This window comes from Silene latifolia, chromosome 10 (assembly GCF_048544455.1).
Source record: "Silene latifolia isolate original U9 population chromosome 10, ASM4854445v1, whole genome shotgun sequence".
NCBI lineage: Eukaryota > Viridiplantae > Streptophyta > Magnoliopsida > Caryophyllales > Caryophyllaceae > Silene > Silene latifolia.
This window is the reverse complement of record NC_133535.1, coordinates 153,511,785-153,535,757: the sequence shown is the minus strand read 5'-3', so window position 1 is coordinate 153,535,757 and position 23,973 is coordinate 153,511,785. Positions and strand designations below refer to the sequence as shown.

Genomic DNA, 23,973 nt, shown 5'->3' with positions numbered 1-23,973 from the left:
GTATTGTAATCCTTTCTAATGCGTAATGCGTAATCCTGACACTGCCACTGAAGGTCACGTATCTAACGCAATATGTTGGCCATGGGTAAAAACTTGACTTTGCATTGGTAAATTACCTACTGTGTAAATTAGAATAACCTATGATATTTTCTTTTTACGACTCAGTTCAATCTCTTTTGTTTTCATGTTATTCGTAGTCTAATGCTCATACTCGTAAAAAGTCTTTAAAACAATACTCCCTCTGTCCCGGTCGTTTGTTGTCCTTTTCCATTTTTGGGTGTCTCAGTCATTTGTTGTCCTTTCTATTTTAAGAATGAACTTGATGAGTAATTTGATCATTCTCATTCAATTTGTTCCACTTGTCATTTAGGGTCCGTTTGGATACAATTTTAGGAGGGAAAGGGAGGGGAGGGGGAGTGAGGGGAGGTGAAGGGAGGGGAGAGAAGGGGAGGGCAAATGGGATTTGGGTGTTTGGATAACAAAAATTATGAAGGGAAATGGAAGGGGAGGAAGGAGGGAGATGAAGAATGGATGGAGGATTGAAGGATGTTGGTGGTATAATTAGAGTCCAAATAATGTTTTCTTTCCAAATCTTGCCACCCTTGGAAAGATTATAATTTGTTCTATAGGGGGGAAAATAAGTCCTCTCATTTCTCTCCCCTTCCATTTCCTTTCTCCCATATTTTTTATCCAAACAAAGGAAATTAAATCCCTCCCTTTCCCTTCCCTCCCCTTCTCTCCAATTCCTTCAATCCAAACGGACCCTTAGTTATTGGCCTTTTCCTCATTCCTTGGTCTTTGTGCCAAAACGAAAGGACAACAATTGACCGGGACGGAGGGAGTATAACGGAACCACTATATACCCACATTTCACTATTCATCATGGATAATTTGCCTCTAAGATCAACTGATCAATTACATTTTGAACAAACAATTGTTATTAAAGAACAATGAGAAAACATACCTCAAACTTTCAGAAGACCCGACCAAACAGCGTGTCATGCAGATATAAGCTCATAGTTTAGCTCCCTGTCAATTTTCAAAGGACATGTAATGTCACAAAGATTGTTCTGCAGCATTAAAATTGTTTCTACTGATCCATAACATTAAAAAAAACAAAAACAAAAAAAAACACCTTATTTATTTTTAAGGGACATGTAATGTCTGATCCAAAGTTATGAAATACCAAGACTCAAGAGGGCGTCGATATCTCACAGACCCTTTAGCAACAGGAAGCAAACTAAAAAAATCCAGCAATAAATCAACAAGCAAGGATAATAATGCACAACTTAAATGCAGACTAATAAGAAACCATAAAATCTAAAAACATTTCATCGTGAAAAGACAGTTTCACGAAATCATTTCAAAATATTATCACATATAGTATTTGATCCATTTAAAATCATGATTTGTATCCGTATAAAATAACGTAAAAACCACCTAGCAGAGAATGACACAAAATACATTACTGATATAACAAGCATGCCAAAAACAACAAACCAGTTGAAAGCAAAAATATATTGTTACAGGGGAGGGGATGGATAATTGAAACTGAGTGGAGTATACAAATGCTTACAGGTTTACAACATGCTCTAGGAAGTGATTGATGGCTTGATGCATCTATCCCATATCATTTGCGGAAATAAAAGAAATAAAAATCCACACAACTATCACGAATTTACTTATATCATAGCTGTAACTTCTGCTTTACCATTTCATTGTAGTCATTCTGTTCCACTAGAACATTCAAAGTAAGGGAGAAACAGCATTCCGAACGAAACCCACTGTCTCAATATCACCCAAATCTTTCACCAATGGACTAATATTTTACCGGGCTTTGATTAGGTCAGCTAGCAAAATACTTCTATCATTTGTCTGCAGTAAAACCTTCCCACTCTCAATCCATCCACAAAAACTACACAAACCCGGAACAATATCAAATTTAAACAACTTCACCCAAGACTCCCATGCGGCCATGCTCTTTCAACATCCAAATTTCCACAACCCCATTCACATCCACATTCCAAGCATCTAAACAACCATTAATCCCACACAATTTGAAACCCAAAAACTACACAATTTGCAGTCATGATCCGCTTGTCCTTCTCCTTGACTCCTCAAGCCGATCGATGAAACGCAATAACAAAAAATGTGAGATCGCGCTTCAAACATAGCTCACTACAACCTCTATCAGCTTGGTCGTCCAAAGTTATACGAACAGTACATTACATATTAGTTCAATGTCAATTGATGCATTCGGATTCATGTGCCATGTGTGCTAGCCCAAATCCTTCAAGATGATGAAACATTTAGTGATCCTGATGAGTCCCGCCAGCCAAGGACAAAGGCCTAAACTAGAGCAAAAAATTCCATGGAACACAAATTCATATTTGTGGTCCGGTGATAAAAAAAATAGTTAAACAGCCTTACTAGAGACCTAGTGCAAGTAAATGAAAATGGAACCAAATGTAAGGAAATATTCTTAAGGATACAACACTGTCTGACTGTCACATAGAGTTCTACAAGCAATTTATAAAAAGCATACAATTGATTGCATCTATGCCTCCAACGGCTCAACCATGGGAAAAGGCGAAACTAGGCTTGGGAAATATCTTGCAATATTAAACAACGTATCAAACCTCAAAAGTGTTGTGTATTGCACCAGTTTTGTACCCGTGTCAACTAACCCTAGTGTTCTGCTCCCGGAACTCACATCATCACTTAAGGGCCCCGTCACAAAAAACTTGTCAGCCTTTGTGAACCCGACCATTTCAGATAAGCTGTCTAACCTCAACCCCTTTGGTAGACATATAGATTTTAGTATTGAAGTGGGTTTCAATATATGCATTACCTTGTCAACTTTATAGTTGCACTTTCTCAAACGCCCTCCCATGACTCCTAAGACTTCCGTTTCATCCCAATTGATCTTACTTATGTCAAACCTCTCATTCCCTAAATCAAAGCTAATAAATAAATCACCAGCTTGGCTACTATTAGCAGCCCAATATATTTTTTCATTAACAAGCAATGCGTGTCTATAAATTACGAGAGGATCATGACCAAATTCAATTTTTCTCCACTTATTTTCCCTTAGAGAGAAGATATGAACAATATTTACACTACCCCTATCCTCCGTCAAAATTCGAACATATTTGTAGTCATCAATAGAAGACGCATACCCAAATCCAGAGGATATGCAAGGGCGTTTCTGACCATCAAAACGCTTTAAATATCCATCTGACTCATATTTGTGCAGGTTACGGGTAGCCGGATTCCATAAAACGAAGTATTTACCAAAACGTTCAGTTAAACAAATTAACCCATTGCAGAATCCTGTAAGCCTCAAATAATGTTCCACGCCAAAGTCGACTTCTAGTTTAACCAAATTATCTTTAAAATTACCCAAAACTTGATCATCATCATTATCATCATAGGAAAAAAGGTAATTTTCATTACGATAATGGACAAGCAGGGTGTTAACAGGAGCAGAAGGGCGAGAAAAGGGGGATTTCTTAAGGTGGGCATTCGCAAAATTGGAAGAAGAAAGAGTAGAATACCATTGTTTCGAAACTGATTTAAATCGAAGAACGGATTTAATGGGCAATCTAGTAAGTATTTCTTCAATCATAAGATCATCAGAGAGGTAACTTTGTTGCGGAATCACATGCTTCTTCCTAATCTTTGTCATTGACGAACTAAGATATAATTACAATGATTACGAAACACAAAATTGAAAATTTCCCCCAAATCAATCAATGTATGAATAAAGCATGGAACCCTAAAATCAATCAATAGGATACAAACCTGGAATTAGCAGAAGGCTCCCACTTGAATGTGTGCCGAGTGTTTCAATTAGAGTGACGGAGTGAAGAGAAGCACTTCAGCGGATTATGTGATTGAGTGATAGACCCACGAAATGGGCTCAAACGGTTCGGGTTTTAGATTGGGTTAAATTTGATCGGTATAGTTGCGCTTTGGGGTAAATGCTTCTTTTTAAAACACAACTAGTGTAGATCCCGCGCAAATGCGCGGTAAATATAGGTCTTTTAAATTTTAATGTATTAGTTATAGATTTTAGATTTATTTCTCGTGAATTTTTATAAAAAATAACTAATATTAAAATTAATCAAAAGAATTGAATAATTCCATGAATTGTGTTTTTTTATGAAAATATTTTAACTACATCAAATTTTTTTTAAAAATCTTTTTTCGTCACGAAGTTAATAATAAGAGACACGGTTTTTATGTATAGATTATTTTAAATGGAAAATTAGTTTAATAAATGAAAATCTAATTTGTTTCCATATATAAGTTTGAGCACTTAGGATGGAAACTTTAGAGAAGTTGTATTCTCTTAGTACATAGGAGGAATTATACTTTTAAAACTTGCACCTCATTAATATTTATCAGTTCACTCCATTGTATTTTGATATGAAACAAAAAAAATTGAAATGGAAAACTAATAAAAAAATTTATTTAAGTTGTGAATTTTTTTAGTGAATGTTTTTTTGTCACGAAGCTAATAGTAAGCATGTGTCAAGTTATTCTCTACAGTAATAATCATTGCATTACTGAAAAATTTAACAACTTATATTTTATAATTTAATACCAATTTTATTTTATTTTAATGAAAAAAACATAATTATGAATTTATTTAAAAAGTTAGAGTTTATTTATAAGAATATATTTATTGAAAAGATAATAATGTAATGAAAGAAAATTTTATTTATTACCTTATTTAGCTAGATGCTTTTTGGAGGGAAAACTAAGAGAATTTTTATTCTCTTAGTAGTAGGGGGATGTTCTTATTTTTTTGGTAACGAGGTCCCTCGCAGCTACTGCCATAGTTGCGCTTTGGGGTAAATCCTCGAGTATACGTGATAGCCTACAAACCACGTATATCAGGTAAGACACCCGAGAGTAACAGGCCGAAAGCTTGAAGGTATTGGCATTTCCTAAACAACAAGTGGAGCGATTTGGTATGTATTCGACCCGTTTTAAACTTAAAACGGATTAAATGAGAATTTGTGATGTGTAAAAATGCGAATGGTAACTGTATAAAATACACGTAATTCAAACAAAATATTCACAATAATGTTAGTGTAAAACAAAACCATGATACAGCAAAACAAACAATAAGAAGTTACACAATGGTAGAAATTAGAAAACAGGTCTAGTGCCAAACACAAAAGAAAACAAAAGGTTAGATGTTCGAGTCCTCATCCTTGAGCATCCTTATAACACGGATATATTAGGTGGAATAAGACTCGCACAATAATTAACAATCTCACTTTTCCCGCTTCGTTCAAGGTCCATCAATGGTGTGATATTCAAAGGCTGCGGGTGAATATATTGTGTAAAGATCTTGTCACTTCGGGTGAATCCTAAACATGCCATATATTGTGTAAAGATCTTGTCACTTCGGGTGAATCCGATTAAATTTCCGCCATGATGCATAGACTTAGCTAAATCCTTAGGAACAATCATTTGTTCAATCACCTCTGAACTCTTCATAATAGTTAAAATATTCATAAAAGTTATAATATCACCACCTCTAATAAGATTACCATACATAGATAAGCATCCATTTACGACAAATAACAACTTATCGACATATTCGTCATCACTGGTGGTAACATATGACAATGATGGGCTCTTCTCGAGGTAAGGAAACGCTTCCAGCTTCTCAGACGCTAAATTGAAGGAAAAATTAGTCCCTGGTAACCTCCAATATAATGTCTCATTAACCAACACCCCTGATATACGTACGAACACTGGATTCCTCAAATGAGAGGTATCATCATAAGCATCGTTTTTTATTATTCTCCATGTATCTAATCTAATTGAGCAGACGTGAACTGTTAAAGAACCATTGTCCATATTCTTACATACCCGAACAATTTTGTAGTCATCAATAATAGAAACATATCCAAATCCCCAGTAGACCAAACATCGGCTGGTAAACGAGTTAGAGATTTCAAAGTCCCAGTATTTGTGAAATTTGCGGGTTATTGGATTCCAGATAATGGACAAACGACCAAAAGATGATCCTAAACAAACCAACCCATTACAAGTGCCCACCAAATCCATATTCTCATCACCTACATCAAAGTCAACCTCCACGTTGACCAAGTCAATTTCACCATTTTTGTAAGACATAATCTGGAATCTTTTGCCATTTCGAATGAGCAAAGATTCTGTGGGTGAAGGGTTGGGGAACTTGAGGTGGGCAAAAGCGAAACGAGAAGAAGAGAGAGTAGAATACCAGAGTTTGGAAACAGACTTGAACCGAAGAATGGATTTGATAGGCAATCTTGTTAATATCATCTCACTTATCAAATCATGTGGCAGCTCTCTTTGCTCAGTTTGCTGTATTAGATCTTTCTCATCCTTGCTGTGACTTTCCATCTCTTGTTTTTTACTCTCTACGACGGCTGGCATTCCTTTACTGGTATTTGTTGCCAGTATACTTTGAACATTTCATAGTATTGTTTTTTTTTTTTTGAGAAATAATAAGATAATACTAACAAGCTCATTTGTGACAAGGTCATGTATATAATGGACTTCATAGTTCATACAGTGTCAAGGAGCAACGGAACGATAGGTTAATTATACACAATGCACCGTCTGTGTGCCTATGACGACTCCTAAATGGGAAAAAGGCGAGGCTAGGCTGGGAACATATCTTACAAAATTAATCGGCTCATTGAACAACTTCAAAAGCGTTGTGTATTGAATAGGTACCATACCTGTGTCAACCAACCACGGCATTCTACACCAAAGCTGCCTCCCTGCCACAAAAAACCTGTCTAATGACTAATCTCATCTCTTTTGGTTAAGCAGTAGATTTCTCCATCATAGATTGTGGTAAATTCCCGTATGTGCATTACTCACATGATCCCCATATCTGTGCTATCCGTGTTGGACTTGCTCAAACACCCTCCTACGACTTCTAAGTTGACGAAGAGCACCAAGTTGAACTTAATTATGTTAAACTTCTCTAGCCCCAAATCTAGCAAACGTGTGCCCAAGATAACGATTCAGTAATAAGCACAATTTGTCCATAAGGAACGACACATCAATACATCATGATCAAAATCAATTTGCCGAAAGCAGTGTCAAAATTTGAATATATTTAGTCATCAATACAAAAGAGGCCGCATACCCAAATCCACGCGCTACAACAGGGTAATTTAATGCATCAAAACACTTTAAATGTGGTATCTACATTGAGTGTTGACAGAGCATAACTGCATAAGCAACACATTCCAAACATTCACAAGTACACCCAATTTAGAGTTTATACTGCACGCAATTTAGAATTAAGGAAAACATACATTGTCTTTAACAAGCCAAAGAGCACGGGAACAACATAGTGCATCTATGCCCTCGACAGCTCCCCAAAGAGAAAAGATGAAACTATATAAGGCAGAAAGAAACTTCTGATTACATTTTCGGATTATAAATACTCTTAAAAGACCTCTGAAGCAATATGCAATAATCTTAAGAATTACACTGAGCAAGCATAAGTTATTGACGAATGATGAGGAAACAAACCTCGGAAATTGTCTTTCATATGGACTAATAGGAAACCATAAAATTATAAAAGCAAATCATCAGAGAATGGTATTGCACATGAATTTGTTTAACCGAATGTTCTGGTAAATACTAATATTCCAGGGTCATGTGTCATGGAAATAAAAGCAGTTCCAATTACAACACCATGCTGAATGTCATTCACCACAGAGCAAACAGGGCAGCAAACCGGAATGAAATGAACAAAATTAACAAAATTAAAAAAATACAAACATGACAGTAGAACATAAGCAACACATTCCAGACAAACACACATTCACAGTCAAGGCGCAAAGGGTTAATCGGCATTACTAGAGACCTGGTGCAAGTACAAGCATAAGATGGGATCTAAGAAATACAACAAAGACACAGTCAGTTAGAATACTACACACAATTTAGATTTAAGAAAAGCATACAATGTCGTCATACAAGCCAATGAGCGAGCGTAGGAAAAACGTAGTGCATCTATGCCCTCGAGAGCTCCTCAATGGGAAAAGGTGAAACTAGGCTTGGAACATATCTTGCAATATTAATCATCTCATCAAACCTGAAAAGCGTTGTGTATTGCATAGGTTTTGTAGCTGTATCGACTATCCCCAGCCTTCTACACTCTGAATCCCATGTCCCATCATTTAATGGCCCTGTGACAAAAAACTTGCCGGTCCTAGTAAACCCGATCATTTGAGAGGCCATGCCTATTCTCAAACCCTCTGGTACACCAATGGATTTCACTAATACCCCAGGAGACTCAGACTCAGACTCAAATATGTGCATCAACATTTCACCTGTATTCGCGTAACTAGAATTGCACGTGCTCAAACACCCACCCATGACTCCTAAGCATTCCATGGAATCCAAGTTAACTCTATCAAACCTCTCAACACCCAAATCAAAGCTAATCATACTAATCATACTATCACCAACTTGAAGACAAAGAGCAGGCCAATGTAATACTATTTCATTTATAAGCACTGGTGGATTATCAGAAATGAAGGCAGTATAATCAAAATCAAGGCTTCTCCAATTATTTTCCCTTAAAGAGAAGATATGAACAATATTATGATACTTTCCAAATCCCAAACCCGTCATCGAAAGTTGAACATATTTATAGTCATCAACAGAGGATGCATACCCAAAACCACTAACAAAAGGAGAAATCTTAATATACCAATGTGTCTCATACTTGTGTATTTTACGAGTAGCCGGGTTCCATAAAATGAAGTATTCACCAGTAAGCGAGGTTAAGCAAATCAACCCATTGCAACACCCTGTAAGTTTAAGCTCACCTTTCTGGCCACAAAACTCGGAAAACTCAAGTTTTACCAAATTATCTTCAAAATTACCGCAAATTTGATCATCATTATAAGAGAAAAGGTAACAATTGGAATCAGAGTGGACAAACAAAGTGTTAATAGGAGCAGAAGGGTGAGAAAAGGGGGATTTCATAAGGTAGTCATTGACAAATTTGCGAGAAGAAAGAGTAGAATACCATTGTTTCGAAACTGATTTAAATCGAAGAATGGATTTGATGGGCAATCTTGTAAGAATCTCTTCAATTATGAAATCATCAAAGTGGTAGCTTTGTTGCTCAATAACTTGTTCCATCTCAGAAACTAGGTCTTGGTCGCCCATTTTCTACAGTAAATTGTGAAGCGGAGGCACTGAAGTAGAAGAGAGAGAAGGGGGGAGGCTTTTAATAGGTCTTGCTTAAAACCGTCTCAAGTTGACCTCTCATAAGTCACAACTTTGTTTGATTTTTACCTTATTCACAGCTCATACGTAAAAGAGCCATCCTGATCCAATTGGCCGGTGTGGGTGCTTAGTTGAACATTGGCTACAATCTTAATCGACTTACATCAATCCTTGTCATCAGACATCAATGAATGACAGCCACCACCAAAGACCAACTGCATTCTTCATATACACACAGTTTGACAAACTCACAGCAAAGACCGGGGCAGATTACACAACTATAAGGAGATATGGAAATATCTAATAGTATCACATCTATGCCTAAGCTTTACACAAACTCTTGTGCAAGACCGCATCACGCCGTTACACAAGTTTTATTTAACCGGTTTTTTCAAAATAAAACCAGTTAAACAAAAATAGTTATAGTTTTCATGGTTGTGTATCTGTTTTACACAATAATAGCTTAAAACGGCCTTATAAGAGACTAACTAAAGAGTCTAAGACAACTCCTTAACGGGTTAAAGATAAATAAAGGTTAACCGCAGCACAATGAACTCTGTACATGCCATAGACAACTACTCAACGGGAAATAGACGAAACCATGCTAGGAACATATCTTGCAATATTAACCGACTCTTCAAACCACATAAGCACCAAGCCACCAAGTACTCCAACTATTTTCAAATTCAAACAGCCAAGTGCTATAGACTAACACAACCAAGACCAGAAATAAACTTGAGTCCATAAACCAAATTCGTCAATAGAGGTCACATAACATTTCAAGACAAAGTTTCAACTTTATAGAAAGAGTACATTACATATTGGTGAAATCAAACTTGGAAGGGTGATCCGCTACGCAACCTTTATCAGCTTGTTCCGAAGTTACAGGAAGAGAACATAACATATTAGTTCAATGTTTAATCGAAGAATTTGGATCCATGTGTGCTAGCATTGAATCCTTCAAGATGACAAAACACTTGCCAAATCCTGATGTACGCTAGATCTGATAATATTCATACTTTCTTGGTCTGCCGATATATTATGGTTAAACAACCTTACTAAGAATACTACAAGAGATTTAGCTTCATGGACTTCAAACAAGCCAAGGAGCAAGGGAACAATGTATTTCGTCTATGCGTCTGAAGGCTTATCAATAGGAAAGGGTGAAACAAGGCTTGGAACATATCTGACAATATTAATAAACTTATTGAACCTCAAAAGCACTCTGTATTGCATAGGTTTCGTACATGTGTCAACTATTCCCAGTGTTCTTCTACTTGGGAAATCCCCTGTCTCGTCACTAAATGACCCTGTTAAAAAAAACTTGTCAGTCTTGGTAAAACCGATCATTTCAGAGAAACAGTCTAGTTTCAACCCCTTGGGTAAACCAATAGATTTCACTATTAACGGAGGTTCCATAATGTGCAGTACTCTATCACCCGTAAATGCCTCACTATACTTGCACTTACTCAAACACCCTCTCATAACTCCTAAGAAGTCGGACTTGTCCCAGTCGATGTTAATTACGTCAAACCTCTCCACCACTAAATCAAATCTAACAAATAAATAACCAGCTTGTTTACTATAAGCAGACCAATATAATTTGTCACTAACAAACATTCCTAGGTTTAAAATAAATAAAGGATCATGACCAAATTCAATATTTCTCCACCTATTTTCCCTCATAGAGAAGACATGAACAATAATACTTGTTGGTGTGCTCCCTTCAATTACTGACAATATTCCAACAAATTTATAGTCATCAACAGAGGATGCATATCCAAATCCACAAGTTATACTAACATTATTAGCTTCATCAGGACACTTAAAATACCCATGTGACGGATATTTGTGCAGCTTACGGGTAGCTGGGTTCCATATAATCAAGTATTCATCCGAAGCTGGGGTTAAACAAACCAACCCATTGCCGCAACCTCTAAATCTAAGATGATCTTTTCCGACACCAAAGTCGACGTCTAGCTTAACCAAATTATCTTCAAAATTACCAGAAATTTGATCATCATCATCATAAGAGAAAAGGTAACAACAATTATAATGATCCATGATAAATAAGGAGTTAACAGGAGCGGAAGGGTGAGAAAAGGGGGATTTAATAAGGTGGGCATTGGCGAAATCGGAAGAAGAAAGAGTAGAATACCATTGTTTCGAAACTGACTTAAATCGAAGAATGGATTTAACGGGTAATCTTGTAAGTATTTCTTGAGTTATTAAATCATCAGAGAGGTAGCTTTGTAATTGCTTATTCTTAATCTCTGACATTATTGACGTATTAAGATAGACAAAATTAAATATCTAAATTAATTTTATTCAAATGAATGAATGGAATTAAATCTGCCGCAAACCTCAAAGCATCAATGCTCGCCGGTTTCCTCTACTGTTGCCGGTCGACGTTCAGTTCTGGTCTCCGGTCACTTTAGGTCTTCCTCTTGTATTTTGTGATGTGGGTGTTTCTTTTGCAGTAACAGTGGGAAGAGAAAACGGTTTGGTTGATTATTTTTAGAGTAAATTATCAATTACACCCACGTCAAATGCACATTTTTACATTAACTCCCACGTCAATTTTTTTTTTAAATTACACCCAAATTAATAGCTCAGGTTATAAATTGCACCCAACCCCATTTTCCGGCGAAAAAATTATGAAATGACAATTTTGCCCCCAAGTCTATTAGTCTGATTTTTGTGACTTTTGAGTTACTTCCCTTATTTCATCTTCTCAACCTAATTTTCCCTCAATTTTCCCCAAATATTTGCCTCAAATATCTGTCATAATCAAGCAATTGAAGAAGATGAAGAACCAATTGAAAACCTAATTGAACAATTCACTAGAGTTCCCTGCTGTACCACTTCTGTTACCTCACATGTCATCCCATGAATGTACGATAGGCGGGTTCAATGTCCCATGTGGCACTATGTTGCTGACTAATGTATGGGCTGTTACTGCCCTTTGGTTTGGTAGAAGGAGTTGTCCTGGAGCCAGCTTGGGAACCCGAATGGCCGGGTTAGTGCACGTGTATCGTCCTCAAACTCATACTTAAAGTACCAAGGCTGAAAATTCAAAACCGGAATGGACGACCAAGCACCATACCACTTCTTAGACAATACGCTAGCGCGACCCGCCTCTTTAGTATCAAGCATTGTGAGAATAGTATGCAGTATAAAATCCGGAAGCTCTGAAATTCTATCAACTATACCCCTTTGCTTCTTCGCTACATTTTCCCCAACCTCCATGATTTTCTCACAAGAATTTCGTCAAACAGTTGGTATGCACTATTTCAAATTTGCAAATTCCTAATAATTGAATATAGTGCGTTGAGCAGTTGTATATAACTGGTTGTAGAGGCTATTTGGGTAAATATAAGGTGGTTTTATATTACTAATATTTGCGTAAAACCGTCTCACATAATGCATGTCTACTTCAACCCTGGCTTTTCTTCGATCCTTTATGTCATCTGATTAACTTTGAAGTATCTTGATTTTCTTTGAGTTTCCCATGTGTTCAATTGATTCAAGCCCATCCGGTATGATATACTCTTTTATGTGACCTAATCTGCCATTTTTTTTGATCGATTATGCTGCATAACTGTAGCCCATTCTGGAATACATTGTTGTTTGAGAAGGATGAAGAGGCAATGAAGGAGGAGGAAACACTATCAACTTAATAAAGGAATGAAGGAGGGCAAAGTCGTCCAAATTTTAATATTTTACCCAGAAAATTTGAAAATTGACGGAAATTTGGCCGGATTCCGATATTGGGTGCAATTTGTAAACTGAGCTATTAACTTGGGTGTAATTTAATAAAAAAATTTGACGTGGGAGTAAATGTAAAAATGTGTATTTGACGTGGGTGTAATTGATAATTTACTCTTATTTTTATGGTGGTCAAATGAATCCGGAGGGCATAATTTGGGATTCGAACCTTATTATCCACTAAACCTAGATTTGTCAAATTTGACCCGGTTTGAATAACGTGATCGAAATTTGATTTGAACCCAAATTTAGGATCTGAATTTGATCCAAAATCCGAATTCACTTGTTCTATTCAATCCTACACAAATGTTTATTATCGCAAACAGACCGTCTTCCCAAATAACTTTATAACAACTCATCCGAATAAAGCACAAACCAGTAATAATATGACTCGATCTGGCTCGAGTTCTTGCAAACTCGAACCTCAAATTGACTCGACCTGAACCTAACCCGATTGATTTGTTTGTCAGATCTAACTATATCTCTATCTTACACACTAAGTATTCTTTCATGTTGATTATTTGAGTGATTGAGTTATGTACTTAAGACGAGATGAAAATGGGTCGTGTTGGGTCGTGCCTTGTGCTGGTCTATCGTGCCTGGAGAAGAAAATAACAAGACTCGGGCCCGCGAATATATGTGGCCTTTGTGTCGTGTCGGAGAGATGAAATGGTGGCCAGACACAACCCACAGCGTGTTGTGTCGTGTCGTATTTGAGCTTGTCTAGGCAATACCTCCACTTAAACGTTATTTCTTTGTATGGGCGTGTCCAAGCCTGGAGAGGTGGGTCGTGTCGTGCTCGGGCTAGACAACCCCTTTTCTCGAACTTCTGCTCATTATCATGTCGAGCTGGATCGTGTCAATCTCGTATCCTGTTAAAAAAAAATTTCCTTGACTTTAGACAATGCTTCCAGTAATGATACGACACAAGATTATTTGAAGGCTACACTTAATGGGTGGGGGTGTTTAGTTAATGACTGGAAATTTTTTCATGTTAGATGTGTTGCACATGTCCTGAATCTTATTGTTAAGGATGGACTTAAGGTAATTGAGCAATCCATTTCTAAGATAAGAGAAAGTGTGAAACACGTGAAAGGATCTGAGGCAAAAAAACTACACTTTCGAAGTGCCTTCGAGCAAGCAGGGGTAAAGGAGACTAAGGCACTCTGGCTTGATGTGCCTACTAGGTGGAACTCTACCTATAAAATGCTTGATAGGGTCTTATATACCGGGATGCGTTTAATAAATTGAACCTAGTTGATAAGACTTTCATACATTGTCTAGATGCTTTTGAATGGGAAACGGTCGAGAAAATAAGGGATGTCTTAGGGCCATTTTATGATATAACTGAGCTATTTTCTGGTAATGACTATCCTGTAATGCACACAATTCATTACACTACCGTTTGATAATCACATTTCCTGTAATCGTGGCGATAAATGAATGGTTAAACGACCTAACAAAAGACTTGCTGAAATGGGAACCAAATGCTACGCTGAACAAATACAACAGTTACATATAAACAGCAATTTCCAACCTTTCATCAAATATCCAAGATAAAGCTAAAAAAAAACCTATCTTCTTGCATCCAAGATGACCAAATACTGAAAGTATGAGCCATCTAATGCACACAATTTGCAATAATTCACTGCTCATGCGTAAAAGAGCCATCCTGATCCAATTGGCCGGTGTGGGTGCTTAGTTGAACATTGGCTACAATCTTAATCGACTTACATCAATCCTTGTCATCAAACATCAATGAATGACACAGCCACCACCAATGACCAACTGCATTCTTCACATACACACAGTTTGACAAACTCACAGCAAAGACCGGGGCAGATTACACAACAACTATAAGGAGATATGGAAATATCTAATAGTATCACATCTATGCCTAAGCTTTACACAAACTCTTGTGCAAGACCGCATTACGCCGTTACACAAGTTTTATTTAACCGGTTTTTTCAAAATAAAACCAGTTAAAACAAAAATAGTTATAGTTTTCATGCTTGTGTATCTGTTTTACACAATAATAGCTTAAAACGGCCTTATAAGAGACTAACTAAAGAGTCTAAGACAACTCCTTAACGGGTTAAAGGGGATAAATAAAGGTTAACCGTAGCACAATGAACTCTGTACATGCCATAGACAACTACTCAACGGGAAATAGACGAAACCATGCTAGGAACATATCTTGCAATATTAACCGACTCTTCAAACCACATAAGCACCAAGCCACCAAGTACTCCAACTATTTTCAAATTCAAACAACCAAGTGCTATAGACTAACACAACCAAGACCAGAAATAAACTTGAGTCCATAAACCAAATTGGTCAATAAACGTCACATAACATTTCAAGACAAAGTTTCAACTTTATAGAAAGAGTACATTACATATTGGTGAAATCAAACTTGGAAGGGTGATCCGCTATGCAACCTTTATCAGCTTGTTCCGAAGTTACAGGAAGAGAACATAACATATTAGTTCAATGTTTAATCAAAGAATTTGGATCCGTGTGTGCTAGCATTGAATCCTTCAAGATGACAAAACACTTGCCAAATCCTGATGTACGCTAGATCTGATAATACTCATACTTTGCTTGGTCTGCCGATATAATATGGTTAAACAACCTTACTAGAGACCAGGTGCAAGTAGATGATAAGATACCAATATAGTCACTAAGATTACTACAAGTGATTTAGCTTCATCGACTTCAAACAAGACAAGGAGCAAGGGAACAATGTATTTAATCTATGCCTCTGAAGGCTTTTCAATAGGAAAGGGCGAAAAAAGGCTTGGAACATATTTGACAATCTTACTAAACTTATTGAACCTCAAAAGCACTCTGTATTGCATAGGTTTCGTACATGTGTCAACTATTCCCAGTGTTCTTCTATGTACGAAATCTCTTGTCTCATCACTAAATGACCCCGTTACAAAAAACTTGTCAGTCTTGGTAAACCCGATCATTTGAGAGAACCAGTCTAGTTTCAACTCCTTGGGTAAAACAATAGATTTCACTATTACCGGAGGTTCCATAATGTGCAGTAATTTATCACCCGTAAATGTCTCACTAAAGTTGCACTTGCTCAAACAGCCTCCCATAACTGCTAAGAAGTCGAACTCGTCCCAGTCGATGTTAATTACGTCAAACCTCTCCACCGCTAAATCAAAGCTAACAAGTAAATAACCAGCTTGTTTACTATAAGCTTTCCAATATAATTTGTCACTAACAAGCAGTCCTGGCCTATAAGGAACGAGATGATCGTGAAAATGATCAATATTTCTCCACCTATTTTCCCTCAAAGAGAAGATATGAATAATAGTACTTTTTGTGTTTCCTTGAACTACTGACAATATTCCAACAAATTTATAGTCATCAACAGAGGATGCATATCCAAATCCACAAGTTATACTAACATGATTAGCTTCATCAGGACACTTAAAATACCCATGTGACGGATATTTGTGCAGCTTACGGGTAGCTGGGTTCCATATAATGAAGTATTCATCCGAAGCTGAGGTTAAACAAACCAACCCATTGCAGCAACCTGTAAGTCTAAGATGATCTTTTCCGACACCAAAGTCGACGTCTAGCTTAACCAAATTATCTTCAAAATTACCAGAAATTTGATCATCATCATCATAAGAGAAAATGTAATAATTCTTATCATTTTCTATAAGCAAGGTGTCTACAGGAGCAGAAGGGTGAGAAAAGGGGGATTTGATAAGGTGGGCATTGGCGAAATCGGAAGAAGAAAGAGTAGAATACCATTGTTTCGAAACTGATTTAAATCGAAGAATGGATTTGATGGGCAATCTTGTAAGAATTTCTTCAATTATAAGATCATCAAAGTGGTATATTTGTTGCTCAATCACTTGTTTCTTCTCAGAATTTGAGTCTTTGTCGCTCATTTTCTACGATTTCCAACTGTAAATTGAGAAATGAAGAGACGGTGAAGTGGAGAAAGAAGGTAGTGATTGAGTTAACACTAGGGTTTGTTCCTCCGAAGTTGAAAAAATTGGGATTATTTTTCCCTCGTTAGTCACAACTAGTATAGATTAGGGCTGGTCAAAAGTGCGGGTTGACCCGGCCTGTTCCATCACCCAACCCGGCCCGTTCCGGCCCATATCCGGGCCGCTTATGTGTCACCAAATCTCAAGCTTGACCCGTCCCAACCCGGATCCTCCCTAAACCCGCCTCACGGGCCACCTTTAACCCGACCCGCCTTTATCTTGGGCCGGATCCGCCCTAAACCAGCCTCGCGAGTCTCCCAAGTCAAACCCGGCCCGCCCCGGATACGGCCGACCTGCACCATTGACCAGCCCTAGTATGGATCCATGTGTGTTACACGGTTTTCTAGATTGTGTTTTATATAGAAGCAAATATTTAAGAGCATAACTATCTACCTTATCTTCTCACAACCGATTAAAATACCCATATATTTTGCTCCCGCTACTTTCCATCCGACCCCACACGATATATACTAATTTAATCGGTTGTTAGAGGAAAAAGGGAGAAGGTTGGAGAGAAAGTCGAAAGGAGAAGGTACTTCATTGCACTTATACCCACGGTACTTCATTGCATTTCAAATTGAACGTTAAAATAAACATCCCCTATTTACTAAATGAATAGGTGAATTCACAAATTTTCCCTCCAAAAAGCATCTTTTTAGATAAGGAAGCTATTGATAATTTAATTGTATTCACTAATAAATGTAATTAATAATTAAAAAAATGTAATTTCATTATATAATTATTTTCATTAAAGTTAATCTTTTCTTCAAATTATATAATTTTCACTAAATACTAAAATATAATATTTTATTTAAAATGTAAATAATATAAAATTTTAAACTATTAAATCTTTTATTAATGTTATTATTTGAGAATGATTTGACTCATACTATTCATGCTATGTATAAACAAAAATATAAATCGTTTTGATTACTTTTATAACAAAAAAAATTGAGAGAATTTATAAATTGGAATCAATAGCTTTGTGGTATAAAAAATACTTTTTAAAAAAAAAATTTAGCACATTACTCAATTATATTGAATAATTTTTTTTTATTTTTAGTTTTTTTATTTTGCTCGAAACAAAATACAATAACGAGAAAAGTTTAATATTTAAGATATTATGTAGGTAGTATAAGCATGTGTAAGACAGTAAGAGGTTTGCATTTTTAAGGAATCATTAATGTTGGGTCTAAAAAGTTTCATTTGAGGCCTCGTTTGGTTCATACCGGAATTGAATTGATGTGTTAATCTGCAATGTACGTGATTTAAACTCCTACATCGAAATTCACATGAATTGCAATAATATGTTTGGTTGCTCATACTGGAGTTTATTTCCTAGGAGTTTCCAATGACCATGAGGAGGGTAGGTAGTTCAATTCCCCCATCATGTATGAGTTGAAAACTCCTCTGAAGTTTGAAACTCCCCCATTTTATAAAATATGGGGTAACCAAACAATCTCCCAAAACCACAATTCATGGGATTTTAGAATTCTCATGAATTGGGTGGGCAACAAAACGAGGCCGGAGTGGGAAAATTTGAGCATGACTTATTCTTTTGGTTAATAGGAGACTAGTGTTGGCAAAGGTGACCTGAGCTCGACTTAAGATCGGAAATGCTTTTAAATTTAATTGAATAGACTTGATGGAAAAGTGACCCGAGATAATCTAATAGCCCAATATGACTTAGGTAACACAATTCTCATTTGTAGCGTCTCACAAATTTATGACGTCTACCAATCGTTGGTTAACGCAGTGGTAGCATGGGGCTGCGCTTGATAGGGAGATCTGCGAATCGATCCCCCACAACTGCGATTGGGAGGGGTTTAAATACCGTAATCCTTGGACACGCCCCGAAATCCGGATTAGTCGGCCCAATGTGGTTCGGATTACCGGATGGTTTAGACAAAAAAAAAACAAATTTATGACGTCTCACAACCGGTTTAAATAACAATGAGAAATAAAAAAGGGAAGGTGGTTGTAGATGTCAGAAATATCTTTTTGTTACAAGCAAGTATAACCGCCGGCTACCGCTTCTTAAAGGAAATATTCTGATCCAAGATAACTCCAAACAACCTGACACGACATCACCGACCTAAAAATGACCCTCACCAAACCTGAGTCCGGACTAACCCATTTGAAAAATCTAGTCACAACTAACCTTACTACATTAGCCAGGGTAGGGCATGTCGGGCACGATACACCTTAAATCGACATGTGCCAGAAGGTGAGTTGGGCTACCTTTGGCAAACCAAAAACAGGCCAGTGGCTGCCTGGCTGGACTAAGCAGAGTTTGACTATTGGATTTATCGCAAGTTTTACATCTCATGTTTTCTTGTCAATTTGTGATCAAATAAGATACCATGTTATACTCTCATGACTTGCAATTGATATCTTAAGCAAAAATGAGTAATCCCTTTAAATCAATATGAGTACTTTTTAAAATAACTTAAATGTTCTCTTTTCCCCTTTTAATTTTTTAGTTCATCAATTTCAATTGATATCTTAAGCAAAAATTTGACGAAAATATATTTTTAGTTTTTACCTAATCGTAAAACATAACTTATTTACCAAAGTTTACTGTAAAATAACAGGAACAAGAATGTATGACCCAAAATGAAAATGTGGCTTATTACCAAACAGAGAAGTTGAGTTTATATCTCTCATAGAGAAGTTAAGACTCCAAATGAAAATTGGTACCGAGTACATAGCCCGATAAACCAAGATTATCCGTGCTAACTCCGAACCCAAAATGACTACAGATCACTTGCCACTCCTTGTGTCGATAGTCCTACCGGTCGACAAAAAGACCTTTTCTCTGAATCACAAGATATGCTAATGGATTCATCTCCGTCGAGTCGTTACAAAATGCCTTGGATTAAACGCAGACAAATAGACTTCACTCTAATAGGAATATTTATAATAGTTGGACCTCAACCATCACCTTAAGGTGATTCCTATTACACTCCTTTATGTGATTCCAATATGTGCATTATCTTGTCATCTGTAGTTGTCCTACTATAGTACCACTGCCTCAAACACCCTTCCGTGACTCCTAATAATAAGGAATCGAATTGATTCAAGTTGAACGGAATTATGTCAAACCGCTCAAGATTCAAATCAAAGCTAACAATTACATGAGCATTTTGGGTCAAGCTAAAAACAGCCCAATGTAATCTTTCATCAACAAGCACTACTCCTCCTCTAAGAAAGAAGGTATCAAGATTTAATTCAATTTTTCTCCACTTTTTTTCCCTAAGAGAGAAGATATGAACATCATTAGTAACGTTTTCCCTCGCCCAAAGCCCTGTCGTAATTTGAACATATTTATAGTCATCAATAGAGGATGCATACCCAAATCCTCGAGCTACCAAAGGGCAGTCAACACCACGAAAATCCTTTAAATAACCATCTGACTCATATTTGTGCACTTTTCGAGTAGCAGGGTTCCATATAATGAAGTATTTCTCATCACAACTTTGATAATTATTTGAAGGATAAACTAAGTCCGGGTTACAAAATATAGTTAAACAAATCAACCCATTGCAAGAGCCCCAAGTTCAAACATTATAATTACGGACCCCAAAGTCAACGTCTAATTTAACCAAATTATCTTCAAAATTACTTGAAATTTGATCATCGTTATCATCATAAGAAAATAGGTAATAATTATTACAATTCTTGATAAACAAGGTGTTAATAGGAGCAGAAGGGCTAGAAAAGGGGGATTTCTTAAGGTAGGCATTGACGAAATTGGAAGAAGAAAGAGTAAAGTACCATTGTTTGGAAACTGACTTAAATCTAAGAACGGATTTGACTGGTAACCTTGTAAGAATTTCTTGAATAATTAAATCATCAAAGAGGTAACTTTGTTGCTCAATAATAACTTGTTTCTTCTTAGCATTAAATGGATGTTTGTCTCCCATATTCTACGTCTTCTTAGCAATGAAGTAAAAGGCAGAAGGGAGGTAGTGATTTGTGGTTATGCTAGCTAGGGTTTGTTTATATAATAAGATTACTTGATTTTGCCATATAATTAAGATTACCATACTTGGGTAAACAAACCAAAATATGCTATTTTTTTCATAAAAATAAACGAGTCTGATCCTTATAAGTAATATCATCATTTTGTAACTAAGCAATGTCTTTAGTCTTTTATGGCCTCGACATCTCCATAATAGGAAACGGTGAAACTAGGCTTGGAACATATCTTGCAATAGTAACCGTCTCATTGAACGTCAAAAGCCTTGTATATTGCACAGGTTTTGTACTTGCGTCAAAAATCCCAAGCGTTTTACTTCGGATATGCCCTACCTCATCTTCGGATGACCCTGTCGCAAAAAACTTGCCAGTTCTCGTAAACCCGATCATATGAGAGGACATGCCAAATATCAACTCCTTTGGAAGACTAATAGATTTCACTAGTGCATGAGATTCAAATATATGCATTACCATGTCATCTTCTCTAAAAGAGTTGCACTTGCTCAAACATCCTCCCATGACTCCTAGGTGGAAGCCTCCGCCTTTAATTACCCCAACCGTCTCAACCTCGAAATCAAAGCAAAGAGTAACAGGACCAGCTTGCGAACAATGAGCAACACAATATAATTTTTCATTTAAAATCACCGGTCGTCCAATCTGAAAGATAACATTATGATCAAAATCAATTTTTCTCCACTTATTTTCCCTAAGAGAGAAGATATAAACACCACTATTACATTGTTCAATTCTAAAATCTTGAACAATATGAACATATTTATAGTCATCAACAGACGAAGCATATCCAAATCCATTAATAACACTACCGGAAAGATTTAAACACCCATCAGACTGATATTTGTGCATTTTGCGGGTAGCCGGGTTCCATATAATGAAGTATTTCATAGAAATTGCGGTTAAGCAAACCAATCCATTGCAGCACCCTGTAAGTACAAGACGTTCGTTTTCAACCCATAACTCGGAGTCCAGTTTAACCAAATTATCTTCAAAATTACCAGAAATTGGATCGTCCGTGTAAGAAAGGTAAGAATTCTTACCAGATTTGATAAACAAGGTGTTAACAGGAGCGGAAGGGGGGAAAAAGGGTGATTTGATAAGGTGGGCATTGGCGAAATCGGAAGAAGAAAGAGTAGTATACCATTGTTTAGAAACTGACTTAAATCGAAGAACGGATTTGACGGGCAATCTTGTAAGTATTTCTTCGATAATTAAATCATCGGAGATGTAGGTTAGTAGCTCAATAACTTGTTTCTTCTTCCTAGCAATAGGCGGCTGTTTGTGTTTCATATTCGATAATCGTAAACGAAAGCAATGTAGTACAGAGAAAAGGTGTTAAGCAAGTTGTGTTAGGGTTTGTTCATACGGAGTATAATTTATTAAAATTTTGAAGTTCAAGGGATTAGGATTTTTTTAATTTTTTTAATTTTTGTGTTGATCAAGAATATCCCTACCGACAGCTGGGACAATTTTCAACAACTTGCATTCTCGATATTTATAGATAGTGAAAGCAAAAAATTTTAAGACGGAAGATCATATGAAGACCATCAATTTGGAAAAAAAATAATCGTAACTTTTTAAACTCGTGACCAGGAGATATAGATTATAGTCCGTCAAAATTTATTAGGTTAAAAACGTTTGACTAACCATTACTTTTGTAATAAGTTAAAGCGATGATATCTTTTTTTCCAAATCGAAGATCACTTAAAGACATCTTTTTTCCAAAATCAATTTACATTGTTTGGCAAAAGTAAATTTTCAAATTTTCAATTTAATTCCCCTGTTTAGGGGATGTGAATATTGATCCAAACTTATCTTTTAAGCAGATATATAAAACAAAATATTCAACTTAGACAATTAGAAAAAAAAAATATCATGAAAGAATAACTAATAAGTTTTATCATCATCATCTAAAATTAAATCTTCAAAGCTAGAACTTACAATTGTTAACAACAAACACCATCAGAGAGTGTTTGGCAACGAGAATTTAATTTGAAATGCCTCTGATGGGGCATATTCTGCACCGCTGACCAAGTCAACATATTGAGCAAGGTCAAAGATATCCACAGCAAGTCAACGACTTAGATAGCCTAGCCGATGCAGCCCATCGGCCAGTCAGCCTGGGTCTCGGCATGACAACCTGCCAGCCGGGACACATACCCGCGTACTCATATCCAAGACCCCTTGGCGGTGAGTCAACAGGGCCCGCCGGCCTGCCATAGAAACCTCGGCCGAGGGGTAGATCAGTCTTTCCACCTCCTAGCCACTTGGCCACTTGGCCACTACGTGACAAAAGGTGAAAGCCTATAAATACTCCTCAACCTTCATTGAGGAAAGGATCCAACAAATACACAACTAAACCTAAATACACTATTCATCTGGTAATATCTTCCTTATCTCTCTACAATATACATTCAGCCAAGTAACAACTTATCCCTTAAGTTTACTGACTTGGGCGTCGGAGTGAGTACACTTGGCACAAAGCCAAGCCCTCAGTTCGTTCATTGTTGCAGGAGAAGCCGAGAGGAACGATTAAGACCAAAGGAGAATCCAACTCAAGACATCATTCAACAAGCCACGGGTGGTAACTATACTTGCTCTGGAATTACACCCGGAACAATTGGCGCCGTCTGTGGGGATAGACACTAGAAGCTAGTCACATTCATTCCCAAACAACAAAAAAAAAAAAACAACAAAAACCCACCCAAAAAGCTAAGATTTCAAAACAACAAGACGCAGTCGTGACCGACGAAACCGCATTCTACCACGATGATACTTTCAACAATTCTGGAGTCGTGCAGCCCTCCACCGGCGGAGTAATCCAACCGGAGTTCGGGATGCCAATAATGCCGGACACGCCGCGCGACCAACCAGGTCACCATCATGGGACATGTGGTTGACATAGCAAAACTGAAAATGG

The 23,973-nt window shown here is 36.9% G+C and overlaps 4 protein-coding genes across 17 annotated transcripts in view; all 4 read right to left on the bottom strand.

The window, feature by feature from the left end:
- Nucleotides 1-3,935, bottom strand: part of LOC141606436 (F-box/kelch-repeat protein At3g06240-like) — a 116,057-nt gene extending 112,122 nt beyond the window's left edge. For 8 of the 14 annotated variants that reach the window (XR_012526716.1, XR_012526718.1, XR_012526717.1 and 5 more), the window contains exons 1-2: nt 1,577-3,935; nt 965-1,029 (exon numbers count right to left, since the gene is read on the bottom strand). The gene's annotated coding sequence lies outside the window, so the exon portion shown is untranslated. Of the gene's footprint in view, nt 1-964; nt 1,030-1,135 lie in introns of all 14 variants that reach the window. The other 6 variants (XR_012526720.1, XM_074425552.1, XM_074425554.1 and 3 more) reach the window with 5 other exon arrangements.
- Nucleotides 3,936-10,398: 6,463 nt separating this feature from the next.
- LOC141608599 (F-box/kelch-repeat protein At3g23880-like) lies at nt 10,399-11,547 on the bottom strand. Its single transcript, XM_074427940.1, has one exon. The coding sequence runs from the start codon at nt 11,545-11,547 to the stop codon at nt 10,399-10,401; it is 1,149 nt and encodes a 382-aa protein (XP_074284041.1).
- A 4,222-nt stretch (nt 11,548-15,769) lies between these two features.
- LOC141609381 (F-box/kelch-repeat protein At3g23880-like) lies at nt 15,770-17,053 on the bottom strand. The gene has a single exon (XM_074428448.1). It carries the CDS (start codon nt 16,953-16,955, stop codon nt 15,792-15,794), a length of 1,164 nt encoding a protein of 387 aa, XP_074284549.1. The 5' UTR covers nt 16,956-17,053; the 3' UTR covers nt 15,770-15,791.
- A 4,159-nt stretch (nt 17,054-21,212) lies between these two features.
- On the bottom strand, nt 21,213-22,343 carry LOC141608598 (F-box/kelch-repeat protein At3g23880-like). The gene has a single exon (XM_074427939.1). The coding sequence runs from the start codon at nt 22,341-22,343 to the stop codon at nt 21,213-21,215; it is 1,131 nt and encodes a 376-aa protein (XP_074284040.1).
- Nucleotides 22,344-23,973: the final 1,630 nt, after the last annotated feature.